The sequence below is a fragment of the Dryobates pubescens genome, chromosome 9 (genome assembly GCF_014839835.1).
Source record: "Dryobates pubescens isolate bDryPub1 chromosome 9, bDryPub1.pri, whole genome shotgun sequence".
In the NCBI taxonomy this organism is placed as follows: Eukaryota; Metazoa; Chordata; class Aves; order Piciformes; family Picidae; genus Dryobates; species Dryobates pubescens.
The window spans coordinates 15,548,211-15,564,402 of record NC_071620.1 but is presented as its reverse complement, the minus strand read 5'-3'; the positions used below and the strand labels follow the sequence as shown (position 1 = coordinate 15,564,402).

Here is a 16,192-nt window from a genome sequence, read left to right as displayed (position 1 = left end):
ATCCTCCCTTCAGGTGTTTTTATAGACATTGGATGAGATTCTCCCTGAGCCTTCTTCAGGATGAACAATCCCAGCTCTCTCAGCCTTTCCTCATCGGATACACTGTAGTCCCTTCATTTTCATGGCCACTCAACTGGACTCTTTCCAGTGCATTCATGTCTCTCTTGTACTGGGACACAGCACTTGAATTGTGGCCTCACCAGTGCTGAGCAGAGGTGGAAGGAGAACATCCTTCAACCTGCTCCTCCAAATGTAGCCCAAGATATTATTCCTCCCTACGTGCAACATTTTGATTCTTTTCTTTCTTAGTTTGTTTTCTTTACCTTCCTTCCTTTCTTCCTTCCATACGTCCATCTTTCTTTTTCTTCTGTCTTTCTTTTTCTTTTTGCATTTATTTTGCATCAGTCTTGTTCTACACCACTGAAATCATAGAATCATAGAATTAACAAGGTTGGAAAAGACCTCAAAGATCATCAAGTCCAACCTGTCACCCAAGACCTCATGGCTGCTAGACCATGGCACCAAGTGCCATGTCCAATCCCCTCTTGAACACCTCCAAGGATGGTGACTCCCCCATTAGCAGAGACTTCATAGAACATAAGCATAAGATGGTGTGTATGTGAGAAATAGGCATCATGCTGTGTTCTGAATTTTGGCCATCTCAGTATATTGATTTTTTTTTCCAAGAGATGTATTTATTTTTTAAGTACCATGCTGTTATTGAATTAGCACCTCTTAAAGCCCTCAAAACTACAAGTAGGTAGATTCAGATTGGATGTTAGGAAGAAGTTCTTCACCATGAGGGTGATGACACACTAGAACAGGTTGCCCAAAGAGGTGGTAGAAGCCTCATCCCTTAAAGTTTTTAAGGCCAGGCTGGATGGGGTTCTGAGCAACCTGATCTAGTGTGAGGTGTCCCTGCCCATGGCAGGGGGGTTGGAACTAGATGATTCTTGAGGTCCCTTCCAACCCTGACGATTCTATGATTCTATGAAACAGTTAAGAGCCATCTTAAGACTGGTACTTGCAAGCCAAATTCAGTTGATTTTCTTTAAAAGACACAAAGACAATTTAAAATTAATTGCATTTAAGCACCAAACTTTCTAACTCAAAAAGGCTGAGGATATGCCAAATCCTGATAATGACAGCACACTCACCTGCATGTGCTTTTTCCCTGACAAAAAAAAAAGGGGGAGAAATGAACAAAAATGAAAAAAATGGGAATTACACCAATCAATACATCATGAGAAGATCATTAAACTTTTAAGATAGTAGTTAAAAACTGAACAGAATGGGGTAAAATCAAACCATATAGGTAAAAATCTTCAAGAAAAGATGCAAGATGCAGAGTGGCAAGGTACATTCAATGAAAAAGTGCAAATGAAATAAAATGTGGTTTAATGCAGGATATTTCCTAAGTCATAGAATCATAGAATCATTTGGGTTGAAAAAGACCTCTAAGATCATCGAGTCCAGCCATTGACCTCACATCACCATGACTTGATTTCCACAATGCTGTACTTTGAGACTGACATCTGACTGGGACATTGACATTTTCTGAGGGACAGAGAAGTCAAAGGCATGCAAAATCAGTGAAAACTTATGTTTGTATTGGTGTGATGTAGGATATACAATTAGTCTGTTGGTTTTGTTTTGATTTTTTTTTGTTTGCAGATTCTTTTCACAATTACTTTCTGGCTACTGCTTAGGCAACACCTCACTGAACAGAAAGCGCTTCGCCTAAAAGAAGCTACTTTATCTGAGGTCAAAGTTGGAAGTGAAGAAGATGAAGAAAAAGGTAAAGCCAGATCAAATTTAGTCCTTCAGTCATGATAGAAGCTCCAGTTGCTGCATGTCTGTGATGCTGAAAGCAATTAGCAAGATATCTCTTTGAACTTAGTGTTCTGGTTTAGCCCATGACAACTAGTTAAGACATTGCCAAATCTATCACAGAATCACAGAATGTTAGGGGTTGGAAGGGACCTTGAAGGATCATCCAGTCCAACCCCCCTGCCACAGCAGCATCACCTAGAGTAGATCACACGGGAAGGCATCATGGTGGGTTTTGAATATCTCCAGAGAAGGACACTCCACAATCTCCCTTGTAGCCTGTTCCAGTGTTCTGTCACCTTCACAGTGATTTTTTTTCCCCTGTGTTTCCATGGAACTTCCTATGCTTCAACTTCCATCCATTGCCTCTTGTCCTGTCATTGGGCACCACTGAGCAGAGCCTGACTCCATCCTCTTGGCATTCACCCTTTAAATATTTATAAACATTAATGTGGTCATCCCTTAGTCTCCTCCTCTCCAAACTACAGAGCCCCAGCTCCCTCAGTCACTCCTCGTAAGGAAGATGTTCTACTCCCTTCATCTTTTTTGTGGCTTAGTGCTTGACTCTTTCAAGCAGTTCCCCATCCCTCCTAAGCTGAGGGGCCCAGAACGGGACACAATATTTGAGATACGGTCTCATCAGGGCAGAGTAGAGGGGGAGGAAAACATCTCTCGACCTACTAACCGCACCCCTTCTAATACACCCCAGAATGGCATTGGCCTTAGAATTGTAGAATGAATCATAGAATGGTCCAGGCTGGCAGGGACCTCCAAAGATCATCTAGCCGCCTTCTTCACTGATAAATCACTTTTCACTGACAAATCTATGTGAAGCTATCTCTCAGGATATAAAAATAAACCACTTTTGAACTTTAGAAATTCAAATAAAACGAGAATTCTCCTTACCGGAAGGTAATGAAGTGACTCATTTGAGAAATGTTATGGAACCTTTAAATGATCAGTTTACTCCTGTGTCCCAAAGCCAAACCAGCAGATTAATGGCCCTAAGAGTTTAACCACAGCAGGGGAAAAGTTTACATAGAAAAAGTCAGTTGTTAAATTCCTTCGAAGTTTTGTTTCTACATAAACAATTCTATAGAAACATGTGCCCCCAAAACCTTCTTTGCCCTTTTCTGTCTCCCTGGATGGTGATCTGAGGAAGTTCAACACACTGAAATGGTAGAACACCAGCTGTGATAGTTTCCTGTTTGATTAATTGCAATATTTGTCTCAGTGCAACATCTGATCAGTGTCAGACCTGGACACTGCACGGATTTGCAAGGAAAGAATTCTGAGAAGAGTTATGGTGAGTGGGACAAAAGGAGTGGCCAAGCCTTTTGATGCTGAAGTCTCATCAGGAAGAGAAGCATTGCAGCTACATGCTATGAGTTTAACAAACCATGTTATCTCCATACTTGATCACGTACTTGCTTCTGGAGGGACACTTAGCCAGACCTCCACAAGCCTCACAAGGTTAATAGCTGGGGAATCATGACCTCTTTATAGGGCAGAAGCAGCTTGGGATTTTTTCTGCAGTGGCTCTATTACAGCAGAAGAAGCTGGATAAGTGGTAGTTTCTCTGAAAAACAGCAGTGCTACTGCAGCAGTTGTATTTTTAAGCTTCTTTGGTTTTATGTTAATGTTTTCTCTTACTTGTGGTTTTTGGAGATAACCACAATATCCTCTAAAGGATGAAACTCAAGATGAGAGATTCAAACTTAAGATGAGAGTTTAAACTTAAAACTCAAGATGAGAGATTTCTGGTGGTGCTGGTGGTTTCTTTGTTTTCCAGTTTAAAAGATCTCTTGCCTGAGAGTACAGGTATTGCCATGGAAAGTGTTTTGACTATTATCCACTGTACAGCCCTTAGGCTCTAATTTTCCACTACAGCTGCCCACATTTCAGACACAGTGAAGCCAAGTGTCTGGTAAGGACATGCAGCTATGCACCATATGGCTCCAGGAGCAGGTTGAAGCTCACATGAAGTTAGAACTCTCTCTACTACTCTGGAGGCATGTGTCATTGAGAAATCCAGTCTCTTGTGAATATTGTGCTGTGTGCAGGGATTTTACTTTCCAACTGTTTCAATTCTTCCTAAAAGTGCCCAGAACAGCCAGAGGCCAAATGTGACTCTGTATTTGCAGAAGAGGAGTTGCAAGAGGGGGAAGTGCCAGAACAGGAAGAGAAGAAGGAGGAGAAGAAGGAGGAGGAGGAGGATGAAGAGGATGATGAGGATGAACAGGATATTATGAAAGTCCTGGGAAAGCTGGTGATGGCTATGTTCATCAAGTACTGGATTTATGTCTGTGGAGGCATGTTCTTCTTTGTCAGCTTTGAGGGTAGAATTGTCATGTACAAAATCATCTATATGGTGCTGTTCCTCTTCTGTGTGGCCCTCTATCAGGTAAATGAGGATTGTGTTAAGTAAATTTTTGTCTTGAATATAATGATTCATACCTTTAACTTGGTAATAAAGTAGGATAATAATAAAGGATCCATAAACAGTGTGATTGATATTCAGTTAGATACAATATAGGAAGATAATTTAGAATAGAATAGAATAGAATAAACCAGATTGGAAGAGACCTTCGAGATCATCATGTTTGAAGGGGTTAAGAGTAATTTTCCTTTGGCTTTTGATTATAATGACAAAGAGCACTTAAATTAGATGCATACAATGCACACCTCTGCTCCAGGACACCACCCCACATCACACGAAGCTGCTGTGGGTAACCATTGTTAACTTCAGGCCAACTAAAGAAGACAGTATTCTTCATCCATATTTGCCACTACAGTCTGATCAGTATTTTTGTCAGTGTCTTCACCTTCAACTTGTTTCACCATCTTGAGTGTGTGATTTTCAGGTGCACTATGAATGGTGGAGAAGGATTTTAAAGTACTTTTGGATGTCAGTGGTTGTTTACACGATGTTGGTCCTTATCTTCATCTATACATACCAGTTTGAGTCATTCCCTGGGTTGTGGAAGAACATGACAGGCCTGGATGAAAAGAAGTAAGTGATTTTGTTCAATTTCATTTTTCCTTCTCTGGATTTTTTTGAGTTCAATGTGGTGGAATGGTTTAGGAGTTATATTCCTTCTTCAGGGAGAAAAATATGAGGCCATCCCTGGGCATAGCTGACTTCAACTGAAGTTTTAGTGCTCAGCTCTGAAGCTGTAGATTTATTGGTGTAACAACAGATGAGCAAGAAGATGAGAAAGGCTCAAAGAGCCATGGCATTGCTCTGGTTCCCAGTACAGTGCCAATACTTCTCTCTTTGACCACAGGAACAAGATCCAGGAAGAGATTAAGGGTAGATTTGCAGGATGTTTGGAGCTAAAGAAGGTAGACCTGCCCTCCTGCTAATGAGAAGGGCTGTCTTTCTTCCTCATCATGATGTGTCAGGCATGTCTTCACAGGAGCTTATATGAGATAATGTGACAGGAGTGGATCTCCAGTGCAAGTCTTTCAGCCAGAGACAAGTCATCTGGTTCAAGAGTTGATTCACTTGACTCTGTACATTTACAGAATCTCTCTACATTACTGAGTCCAAGTGCAAGAGATTTGCATTGCAAAACCTGCTAGAAGAATTTTAAACCCCTAAACCATGTTAGCACCATACCCTCATGTCCTATAGCAAATGATTTGTAATAATGTCTCAGGGCATGATCTTGATGTGAAAAAGCTGTTTAGTGGCTTACTATATGTTTTGGTTGGTGTTTTTTTTTCCAGACTAGCAGACCTTGGCTTAAAGCAGTTTTCTGTGGCTGAGTTATTCACACGCATCTTTATCCCCACCTCCTTCCTCCTGGCGTGCATCTTACACCTTCACTATTTCCATGACCGCTTTCTCCAGCTCACTGATTTAAAAGCTGTAACCAGCAAACGGGACAACACCATATACAGGTAAAGAAACTCAGTACATGGACCTATTGATCATCTGTATCAAAATTCTGTTTCTGACTGTCTTGTAATGCTCACTTTTCACCAGGTGGTCATATGCTTTTGCTATGAATACCTGGCTTGAAAAGGTGCTCAGTATCCAGCACCCCACTGAACAAATGGCAACCAAATTATCTGTCTTCCCCTGCCTTCCCCTACACACTGAAGTTTTTCATTTTGGGGTACATTTTGGGGTACATTTTCAAAGGTATTAATGGTATTTATGTATTTATCTCATTGCTTTTGACCTTTGATGTGAGGTAGTTACTTGCTTGCTCTATTTGCCTTTCTGTAAGTACTGTCAATACTAGGAAACATGGCTTTTAATTTGGGTCATGTCTGGTTTTTGGTGTCCATTTCAAGAAGCAAATAGCTTTGGACAGTTAGGTTCTGTTGTGAAGCTGAAGTTCAGAAATAGAAAAATCCCAAACGTATGGTCACTCCTTAAAGTAATGTGGTGGATTGAAGTTTCCCCCCGCCATTAACTTTGCCAGACCAACTCAGTGTCAGACCTTCTAGTGTGACCCAGTAGGCACAAAATGGGGAAAAAAAACTCAAAACAAACCTTGAGGCGCTCCTGGGATTTAAGTGGGTTCCTGGTGTAGGAAGCTCTGGATGTGAAACCACTTCTTGCATATGTTTGTTATAGATGGAAGATACCAAAATATTATGCAGCTCTCCAAATGTTCTTATAAACACAATCTCTGTGACTAAAGTCACATCATATAATTAGATTTCTTGCTACTATAATGCTATTTTTTTTAAAGTCAAATTGTGTGCTAGATTGTATTGAGCTGTCAGAGAAGTGGATAGATCTTAACTCTTAAATGTGCCATTTTCTGCTGTATTTTCCATTTTGCAGGGTTTGCAAATCACATTTATCATGTGTTCCTCCTCAGAAGCTTTCAGCAGTATAGCCAGTGCCTGAATCAGAATATTTTTCTTGTTTGTGCTGCTGTAAGCAGTGCCTGATGTGTGAAAATCCAGGTGTTTTCTTCCCCTGATGTGATAAATCAGTACTGAGCATCACCCAATTTTGTATTTCAGCGCTTCAGGATGAGACACTTGTGTTGATGATGCATAAAGCTGGATAAGAACTAGCACAACAGCCAGATCCAGCTTAACAGTATTGCCAGCAGTAGAAATCATTTGCAGGGACAATTAAAACGAAGATTAAAGACTCAGATGTAGATGTTCAGTTTTCTTAAAAAGGCACTAACACTTAATTTTCCATTTTGCTTTGAAAAATAGCAGTTGGTTTGCCTTTCAAAACTGCTTTTGTGCTGCTTCTTTCACAACACACAAAAAATGTTAAAGAAGCTAAACTTTAACGTTGAGTAAGCGGATAGAACTCAATCCTTTCAATAGCAAACTCATCAAAGTAACCACAGCAGACAAGAACCAGTCATGAAAGTCATTAGGGAAAGCAGCTCCAGTTCTTCCATCAACCTTTCAACTGCCATGTATGATTGTGGTATTATGTCTGTGTCTGACTGAAGAGTCCTGTTAAAATTGCTGAGACCATCCATGCAAGGTGCTGCTTACATGAGCAAAGTTTGCACAGCAAGGTCAAGAATAAGGCTTTGCCAGCTTCAAAGAGTGAGGATGAAAACTGGTGCACTGGAACTGGCAAAGGGAGGCACTTCTTGCTACTAATAGAGCTGACAGAACTGAGTGTCTCAATTTTACATCTGCAAGAGAAAGAAAAATCCTCCTATTAGGACTTTTCAAGCATGTTTCCTTGCTCTGCCATGGAATGTGGTATGGGTATGGCAGAAATAAAGACTGGGAGGTAGATAATTTCTATGGAGCTCCATATAATAATAATAAGTAGAAGAAGAAGAAGTAGTAAAGCATCTATTTTTTAAAGTATGGGTATTCTAAGGCTTACCTGATATAAAGTACATCACATTTTGGGGTTGCTGAGAAGTACTTGTAGTTCTGACTGAAGCTGCATACATTCTAAATGTCTTAAGTATTGCATTTAAGATCTTCCTAGACTTTTCCCTGCATGATGTGTGTAAAACTGTCAGATTGTGCTTTGCTATGACAATGTATATCTCTTGGTAGACAGGAAAGGGTATTCATTCTTATTTAACAGTTTCCTTTTCTCTCTCTCTCTCTAATTCATTTTCCATTTTCATCTCATGCATTCTTGTGCTTTCATCTCCCACCTCATAGCCATGCCAAAGTCAATGGCCGTGTTTATCTAATAATTAATAGGTGGGTACTTCAATTCTTCCTTTCCTCTACAACAGTTGTACCTTTGTTGTTACTTCTTTAATTGCCTTGAAACAAAGTATGTTTTCACTGCACAGTACTATGAAGTGAGCAGGGAGATAATGATGCTCAGGTATTGTAGTCTCCTGAAGCTGGTGAAGCAGCTAATATATCTCTCCTGCATATTTATACCTTGTGAGTTCATGTTCCAGCTGGGACTTCTTCTCTCAAACTTTGCCCATGCCTCGATAAAGGAATCATTGGTGCTATTTGTAATTGGCTGCAGACAACAGACTTGATTGAGGAGGCTCGGTTATCTACCCTTTGTTTGTGCATGGAAAGATGCATGCCTGCATGTGCACATCACAGACACACGTTCCAGTCTTCCTCACAGGCACCTAAGAAAGGCAATTTGAGGATCAGGTCAATTGAATCTGTGGTATGTATTATGAGCTTGCACAGACTGAGATTTCCTGACACAGAGCCAGAAATGCACCATGCCATACGCTGGAACCATTGCATGCTAAGGGTGTTAAGTCATGAGCTGAGGTGAGCTGAGCTGGGAGCTACAGGATCTAAACTGCAAAAGCACATACTGCCATCACTGTCATCCCTTTCACAGAATCATGGAATGGTGGGGGTTGGAAGAGACCTCTGGAGATCATCTAGTCCAACTACCCTGCTAAAGCAGTGTCACCCACAGCAGGTTGCCCAGGATTGCATTGTCCAGGTGGGTTTGGAATCTCTGCAGAGAAGGAGATTCCACAGCCTATCTGGGCAGCCTGCTCCTGCTTAATCACCCTCAGAGGAAAAAAGTTTTTCCTCATGTGCAGATGGAACCTCCTGGGTTCCACTTTGTGCCTGTTACCACTTGTCCTGTCATTGAGCACCACTGAAAAGAGTCTGGCCCCATCCTCTTGACTCTCACCCTTTAGACATTGATCAGTGTTTATAAGATCTCTTCTCAGTCTTCTTCAGGCTAAACAGACCCAGGTCTCAGCCTTTACTCAGAGACATGCTCCAGTCCCCTCATCATCTTCATAAATCACTTTATAAAAGGGGTCTTGCAAATGGTTCCATAAATTAAATTCATTTCGAAATATTTGACTGCAATAAATGTGGGCTTTTGTTTAATCAGCTCCAAGAATAGAAGGACTTCTGAGTTTGTTGTTGTTACTGAATATAAACAGAAACTCCAAGGAAATCCCCTGTTTAGATATTTGTGACTACCTGCTCTAATGCAAACTTAATTTATGTGTCATATTCAAGCTCCTTCTTCAAATGTCACCACATAGTTTAGGGCAGTGTTGTTGAAAGTTCACCAGGGCTGAAAAGCTGGTCTGCAGGAAGCCTGTGATCACAGAATCATAGAATGGCTTGGGTTGGAAGGGACCTTAAAGACCATCGAGTTTCAATCCCCCTGCCTCAGGCAGGGATATCTTTCACTAGACCAAGTTGCTCAAGGCCTTGTCCAGCCTGGCTTTGAACACTTCATGGGAGAGGTTATCCACAACCTCCCTGGGCAACCTTTTCCAGTGTCTCACCAATTTTACTGTAAATTTCTTTCTAATAACTGGTCTAATTCTGCCCTCCTCAAGCTTCAATCCATTCCCCCTCATCTTAGCACTACAGGCTTTTGTAAAATGTCCCTCACCAGCTTTCTTGTAGGTCCCCTTCAGGTACTGGAAGGCTGCTATAAGGTCTTCTGAGAGCCTTCTCTTCCTGGGCTGAACAGTGCCAACTCTCAGAACCTCTTCCCATAGGGGAGGTTGTCCAGCCCTCTGATCATCTTTGTGGTCCTCCTTTGGGCCATTCCAGCAGTTTGATGTTCCTCTTATGCTGAGGCCGCCAGAACTGGATGCAGTATTCCAATGTTGTGGTTTGAGCCTTAACTGGAATTTAAGAGCTCAGGTGGTGGCAAGACTGAGAACTCCTCCCCTGCTCCCTCTTCCTGTTTTCCCAATAAGAGAAAAAAATAGAAAGGGAAAGAATAGGAAAAACAAAAGGGAAGAAAAGGGGGGGAAAAAGGGGAGAAGGTAAAAAGGGGAGAAGGTAAAAAGGGGAGAAGGTAAATCTACTGAGAAATAATTTGGAGTCAATTTGAAAGTAGAGAAGTTAATTTTTTTTAAACAGTGTGTGTGTGTATATATATGTAACAATGACAGGAAAGGTTCACAAGGGTAAGGAACAAGGATGAATAGGAAGATATACACAACCAAGTTCAGGTGGCCTTGTATTTCCCCCAATGTATGTAGATTGCAGTCCTTTGGAGAAACATGGATGTGGCAAGGAGAAGACAAGGCCTGACCATGTGGCAGAACCAGGAAGCCAGCAGTGGCTCTTGGTCCTTTTGCACAGATGAGGCAGGAGCAAAAGGGAGGAAATGGTCACTGCACGCTGCTGGACAGGAAGGGGGAGTGGAACAGACTAACTTAGACCCAGGGGGGCCCCTCTGGGGTGGGGGTTTGAGGGGAAGGAACCAAGTCCACCTGGATCAGGTTTCCTTAATCCCTGGGGAGAGCAGGGCTCTCACAACCCTCCCGCTCCCAGGATGAGTGCAACCCAGCACATCCAGGCAGATTCTCATGAGGGCAAAGCAGAGGGGAAGAATAACTTCTCTCATCCTGCTAGTCATACTTCTCTTGATGCAGCCCAGGATACAGTTGGTTGTCTGGACCAGCTCATGTTGAATTTTTGATCAGCTGGTACCCCAAGCCCTTCTTCTTGAGACTGCTAAGCTTACACTGGTCTTTATCAGGTATATTGCACGTACCCACCTTTATAACCTCATCACCTTCTGGATCTCCTGGCTACAAATGGGAGCTATATGAGTAAGAGAAAGATGAGTCAGAGAATCACAGAAATGTTCAGGTTGGAAAAGACCCTCGGGATCACCAAGTCCAAGCGATAACCCTACTCTACAAGGTTCACCCCTAAACCATATCCCCAAGCACCACACCTAAACCACCTTAAACACATCCAGGGCTGGTGATTCAACCAGCTCCCTGAACAGCCTGTTTCAGTGCACTCTTTCCATGATTGTTTTTTGTAATGTCCAGTCTAAACCTACCCAGTCATAGCTTGAGGCCATTCCCTCTTATTCTTTCACTAATCACCTGTGAGAAAAGACCACAACCTCCTTTCAGGTAGTTGTAGAGAATGATGAGGTCTCCCCTCAGCCTCCTCTTCTTCAAACTACAAAGCCCCAGCTCCTTCAGCTGCTCTTTGTAAGATTTGTACTCCAGGCCCTTCACCACCAGCTTCATTGCCCTCTTCTGCACTAGCTCCAGCACCTCCACATCTCTCTTGTATTGAGGTGCCCAAAACTGGACACAGTACTTGAGGTGTGGCCTCACCAGAGCTGAGTATGTATACAAAATCCTATAGGGTCCTCTTTGCATTGAGGTAAGTCATCAAGACCTTAATTTACACCAGTGTGAACATAGATTTTTCCACTATAAAAGCCAGCTGGGAAGACGATCTCATTCAAATCAAAGCAATTGCACGTGTGCAAAACCTTTCTGATTACATGGAGCCTTTCCTCTCATGGAGCATTGCCTTTTAAATGGGCTCTGACAGTTGATAGTAACTGGTGATCTCTATGACATTTGAACTGAACTGAAAATTCATTCTCTCTTCTTTATACATAGAATAATGGAATCATTTTGGTTGGAAAAGACAAAATCATCAAGTCCAACCGCTAGCACTGCTAGGTCACCACTAAAACCATGCCCCTCAGAACCACTCTGTGCCCTCCTGTCAGCACTTTTTTAGAGCTTTAGGTAGATTTGCAAAGTTAGATGACGTCATTTTAGGGAATATTGAGTTTTAGCCATTTTACAGAGATTCAAGTATGATTTTAGTATTTACACTAGCATAAATATGAAAACAAAGTATGTCAGACTGTGAAGGGTTGAGGCTGGGCTGGCCACCAGATGAGTAAAAGAGGCTCTCTATGAACCCCTCTACCTTCCTAAAGGAAAGAGAAAGGGAATAAGAGATATGTTGGAATGGGAAAGTCGGCTAAACCAGTAAAAACAGTACAATGAAATAGAGACAAACAGATAGAAACCAATATCGAACTGAGGACAGTGATGTCACCACCACTGATGCTGGGGGCAGGCACTAAGGAAATGCCAAACTGGGCTCAGCAGCAGATGGGAACCAGATTCAGGAGCCGGATTCTGGAACTGGATTTGGGAACACACAGATCTAGATCAAAGGCAGAACAGACAGACTCCTCATCAGACACCAGCCATTGAAGAGGCCTGACCCTGGTGATCCCTCAGCTTGATCTCAAAGATGACATCCAAAAAATGGAATCCCTTGTTGGTTGGTTTAGGGTCACCTGTCCTGTTTGCTTGTCCCTGCAAGTGCCGCCTCTGACCTCCTGCACCCTAATGTGGTGCACAAGATGTGGCAGTTCTCTGGGTCTGCCCAGGAGCGAGTCTAAGCCCAAGTCTAAGTTCTGCAACCCAACCCTTGGCAGTAACTCTCCCCATCAGTGTTCTCACTGCTAGAAGCAGCCCCTGACTGTGCAAACCTGCCCTGAACTTCAGAAAATGCCTTCACTGAGCAGAGACTGAGCTGAGAAGTCACAGCACTGAACAGAATTGGTTCTGGTTTAACTCAAGCCAGGACACGGACACAAAAGCCCTATTTTCAGTAGCCAAAGTTAATTGATGCATTGTTGAGTATAACAGATTTTCAGATTATCAGACACTCTGATAATTTATGTGCTCAATCTATGATGAGAGATTTTAGTAATTACTGTCACAAATTTTTTTACTTAGACTTTTTTCCCTGCTTGACTGTCTTGTTAATCTTCTACCTTTATGTCACCTTTTCTGCTTTTCAGTAACTGGTATGGAATTTCTACTATTTCTGTTTCCCTCATTTGATCCACCAAACCTTCCATCTTGAAAAAACTGCAGCTCCCAAATATCTGAAAAAGAATTCTGCTGGAGTTATTCTTTAACTGCTTAGCCTAAGTTCCTATTTTCAAATGCATTTAGATGTTTATTTCCTTGAGCTGCACACAAATCCTGGTTACATTTGGCAGAATTTCCTGTCTAAATGGTCATATGCCAGAATTGGACATGATGAGAAAGAAATCTCTCAGCTAGTATTGTAGTATAGGGTTCAAATTCACATTAGTCTAAGAACAATAGGTGCTTGGAATATGCATAGCATAACTAAACATACAGTGACCTGATCATACAGATACTGATTTGTCAAGGGGGTAATTTATTGCAGGAAGTCCTATTCAGAGAGACTATTTATGACAGTAAAACTATGCTCAGTCAAGCACATAGGGTCAGGGAATGAGGAAAAGTTAGGGGTTCTGCAAATATGGGATGTAAGTCCCAACAGCACAGCGTGGGGAGAGAAAAGAAAATATCTGAAGCCCTAAGAGTAAAGTAAAGAAAGGATATATACTGGATAGATCTCAGAAAAAAAAATTGGCACCATGGCCATAAATACCATTTCCATGTTAAATCAGTTGTATCCTCATTCTGTTGGTCTGAAAATTAGTAATAGGTTTAGTAAGAGGCAGTTAGAGATCTCAGAAAAACTCTCTGTGAGATCTAGAAAAGAGAGAGAGAAGGAATGGTGCTGTCCAAGAAAGAGATGATAAAATATACAGAAGCCACAGCTGTGGAATTTTTGCATTTGTTTGTCCCCACACCTAGAGCTGGAAGCAAATTGGCAGATTCCTTGGCTTTCCCGTTGCATCTTTCAATTGGCCAAAAGTGGAAATGCATTCGCATTATAATCAGTCCAGTGCTTGTGATGATCCAGCTGCATTTCTGACAGCACAGTCAGTACTGACCATGTTTAGCACTGGTGTAAATAGGTTGTCCCCTTTCCATCTGTTCTGCAGTTCATGTTTCTTTATTAGAAGCACCCTGTGAATGTCATGATGGCATGGTCTTGGCATCAGAAGGCTTCTGCAGATGGAGTAGGAGAATGCTTTATGACTTGTGATATAGCATGACGTATTTGTCAATGACCTTCTTCTGTAACCCCTCTGTTCTCATCTCCCTTTTTCTTTCTGTTCCAATTACTTTGAGCAGCCTCAAGAAAAAAATACCAAACCACCAAAATGAGTAAGTCCCCTATGAAGTCATGAAATGTTTCCTCTTAAACAGTGTCATTTCATGCTTCTACATCTTAAACTCTGACCATTTTCTCTGGTGGGGAAAATGTCAAGTTTAAGTGTCAATACCACTCATTACTAACTAACCATTAGTATCTGAGTGAGACGTAGTTACTAATACATTCCAACTCAATCTGCAGTGTGTGTTTGGAGAAAGTACCAGAATCATTAACTTTTCTACTTCTAAGGCATTTGTCCATGAATGGTTTATTATTTCTAATTATACATCTAAAAAAAAAAAAAAAGAAAAGAAAAGAAAAAGAAAAGGCTATGACATCATAACTGCTCAGTTTGCTGACATGCTACTATTTACCAACAGACTGGTGCACCAAGATGGAAGCCTGCCTGACATAACTATGATGAATTTAACAGCCAGCAGAGAAAAGGAAGAGGATAGAATGCTGGAAGAGGCTGGTGAGAAAAGGATGGAAGAGCCAGAGGGGGAGGGAGGGAAAGGAAGGGTCGAGAAAGGAAAAGAAGAAGAAAAGGAAGATGAGGACAAGGAAGAAGATGATGATGAAGACAATGAGTCAGAGGAAGAAGAAACCACAGGTAAGCGCTGCAAATTGCAGGTTTTGCCTTTTTCAGCCTTAGCTTACAGTGGCCATGGATGGGTTTTTCCTGATCATCCCTACTCAATTCAGTCCTCAGGTTTTCCTTGTGATTTTATGCACAGCCTTTGCCAAAAGAGCCTGGTCTGAGCAGGTGGTCACTTGTCAGTTATTCTCCGGGCTACAGCCTCTTCTAGGGAAAGATCCTACTGGTTCTGTAAGATGCTGAGAGTTTAAAAGCGAAAGAAACCCATCACTATATTCTACGTGGTCTGGGTTACATTAATAGAAGGTTACCCTAAATACTAAGAACTTCTTTAGAGTGGAATCTCTATAATAAAGGTAATATACATAATTAAGCTCCGATACTGCATGTCCTCAAGGCACTCCACTCCATAAGTCCCAGTGGCTTTGTTTTATTATTCATGTGCACATTAGTGTCATGTTTTTCACCTGTGAATATAGAATGTATGATTGATGCCAGATGAACATAAAAATGCTTAAGGACAGATATGAGTGAGACTAATGTTGCCATCATTGTTAGGAGGAACTCCTCACATGAGTTATGTCCCTAGCTCAATTTGGAATATGAGCCATGAGTGAAAACCAAGGAAGGGCATTTAACACCCAAGAAAGCTGTGTTTTCTGGAAACCACAGATTTAGGAGGTGATGCCAATGTTTACAGAACTGTTACTCATAAATAGGTATAGGGTCTTTGTCAGGGCAAAATGGCAGTGCATGGCTTATCTGCCCCAGGAGAGAAGAGCTGAAACTTTGTCTTTTCTGGCAGGGACACCTTCCCTCTCAGAGATGTTCATGGCCCATGAAAACCTTTCTTGGCCAGCTCTCATGTAGTCTGTGAGGTATTATGAATTTGTTGCACTCTGGCCGTCCCTTCATATTGTCAGGGTCTAGGGACAGAAGCCAGCTGTTGAAGATTACCCTGTGCAGCAACAGTTTGAAGCAGAGATGTGGGGAGCTGCAGCCCTCTCCCTGGGGCCATTTATGCACCACAGCAAGGTGGTAACACTGCAAATTTTAAAAATGCAGTGAAATTAATGAGAACATCTAACTCTATGAGGGGCAACTTTCTGAAGATACACTCCTTGTGCCTATAAAAGCCCAAATGAAGGAAGAGATTGAGCAGGGAGGTGGCAGATGCCTCATCCCTGGAAACATTCCAGGTCAGGGTGAACAGAGCTCTGAGCAACTTGATCTAGTTGAAGATGTCCCTGCTCACTGCAGGGGGATTGGGCTGGATGACCTCTAAAGGTCTCTTCCAGCCCAAAGCATTCTATAAAGCTATCATTAGAGTTAACTAATTTTTCCAATTTAATTATTTAAGCATGGCATTTGCATCACTCAGCATTTTTATTAGCATTTTCTAAAGGTTGGAGAAAAAGGACCAAAGAAGAAGAAGAGGAAGAATTGAAAAGTGCTTGTCTAAAGTCAACTTCCAAAAGTCAACTTTTTCTCACAAGTGTGTGT

At 41.8% G+C, this 16,192-nt stretch overlaps 1 protein-coding gene across 2 annotated transcripts in view; it reads left to right on the top strand.

The window, feature by feature from the left end:
• PIEZO2 (piezo type mechanosensitive ion channel component 2) overlaps positions 1 to 16,192 on the top strand; it is a 338,300-nt gene that overhangs the window by 239,272 nt on the left and 82,836 nt on the right. For both annotated transcript variants that reach the window (XM_054164079.1, XM_054164078.1), the window contains exons 14-20: positions 1,675 to 1,798; positions 3,975 to 4,234; positions 4,695 to 4,843; positions 5,563 to 5,736; positions 7,954 to 7,995; positions 14,070 to 14,102; positions 14,472 to 14,704. In XM_054164079.1, the coding sequence (XP_054020054.1) occupies positions 1,675 to 1,798; positions 3,975 to 4,234; positions 4,695 to 4,843; positions 5,563 to 5,736; positions 7,954 to 7,995; positions 14,070 to 14,102; positions 14,472 to 14,704 (1,015 nt within the window). The remainder of the gene's footprint in view (positions 1 to 1,674; positions 1,799 to 3,974; positions 4,235 to 4,694; positions 4,844 to 5,562; positions 5,737 to 7,953; positions 7,996 to 14,069; positions 14,103 to 14,471; positions 14,705 to 16,192) is intronic.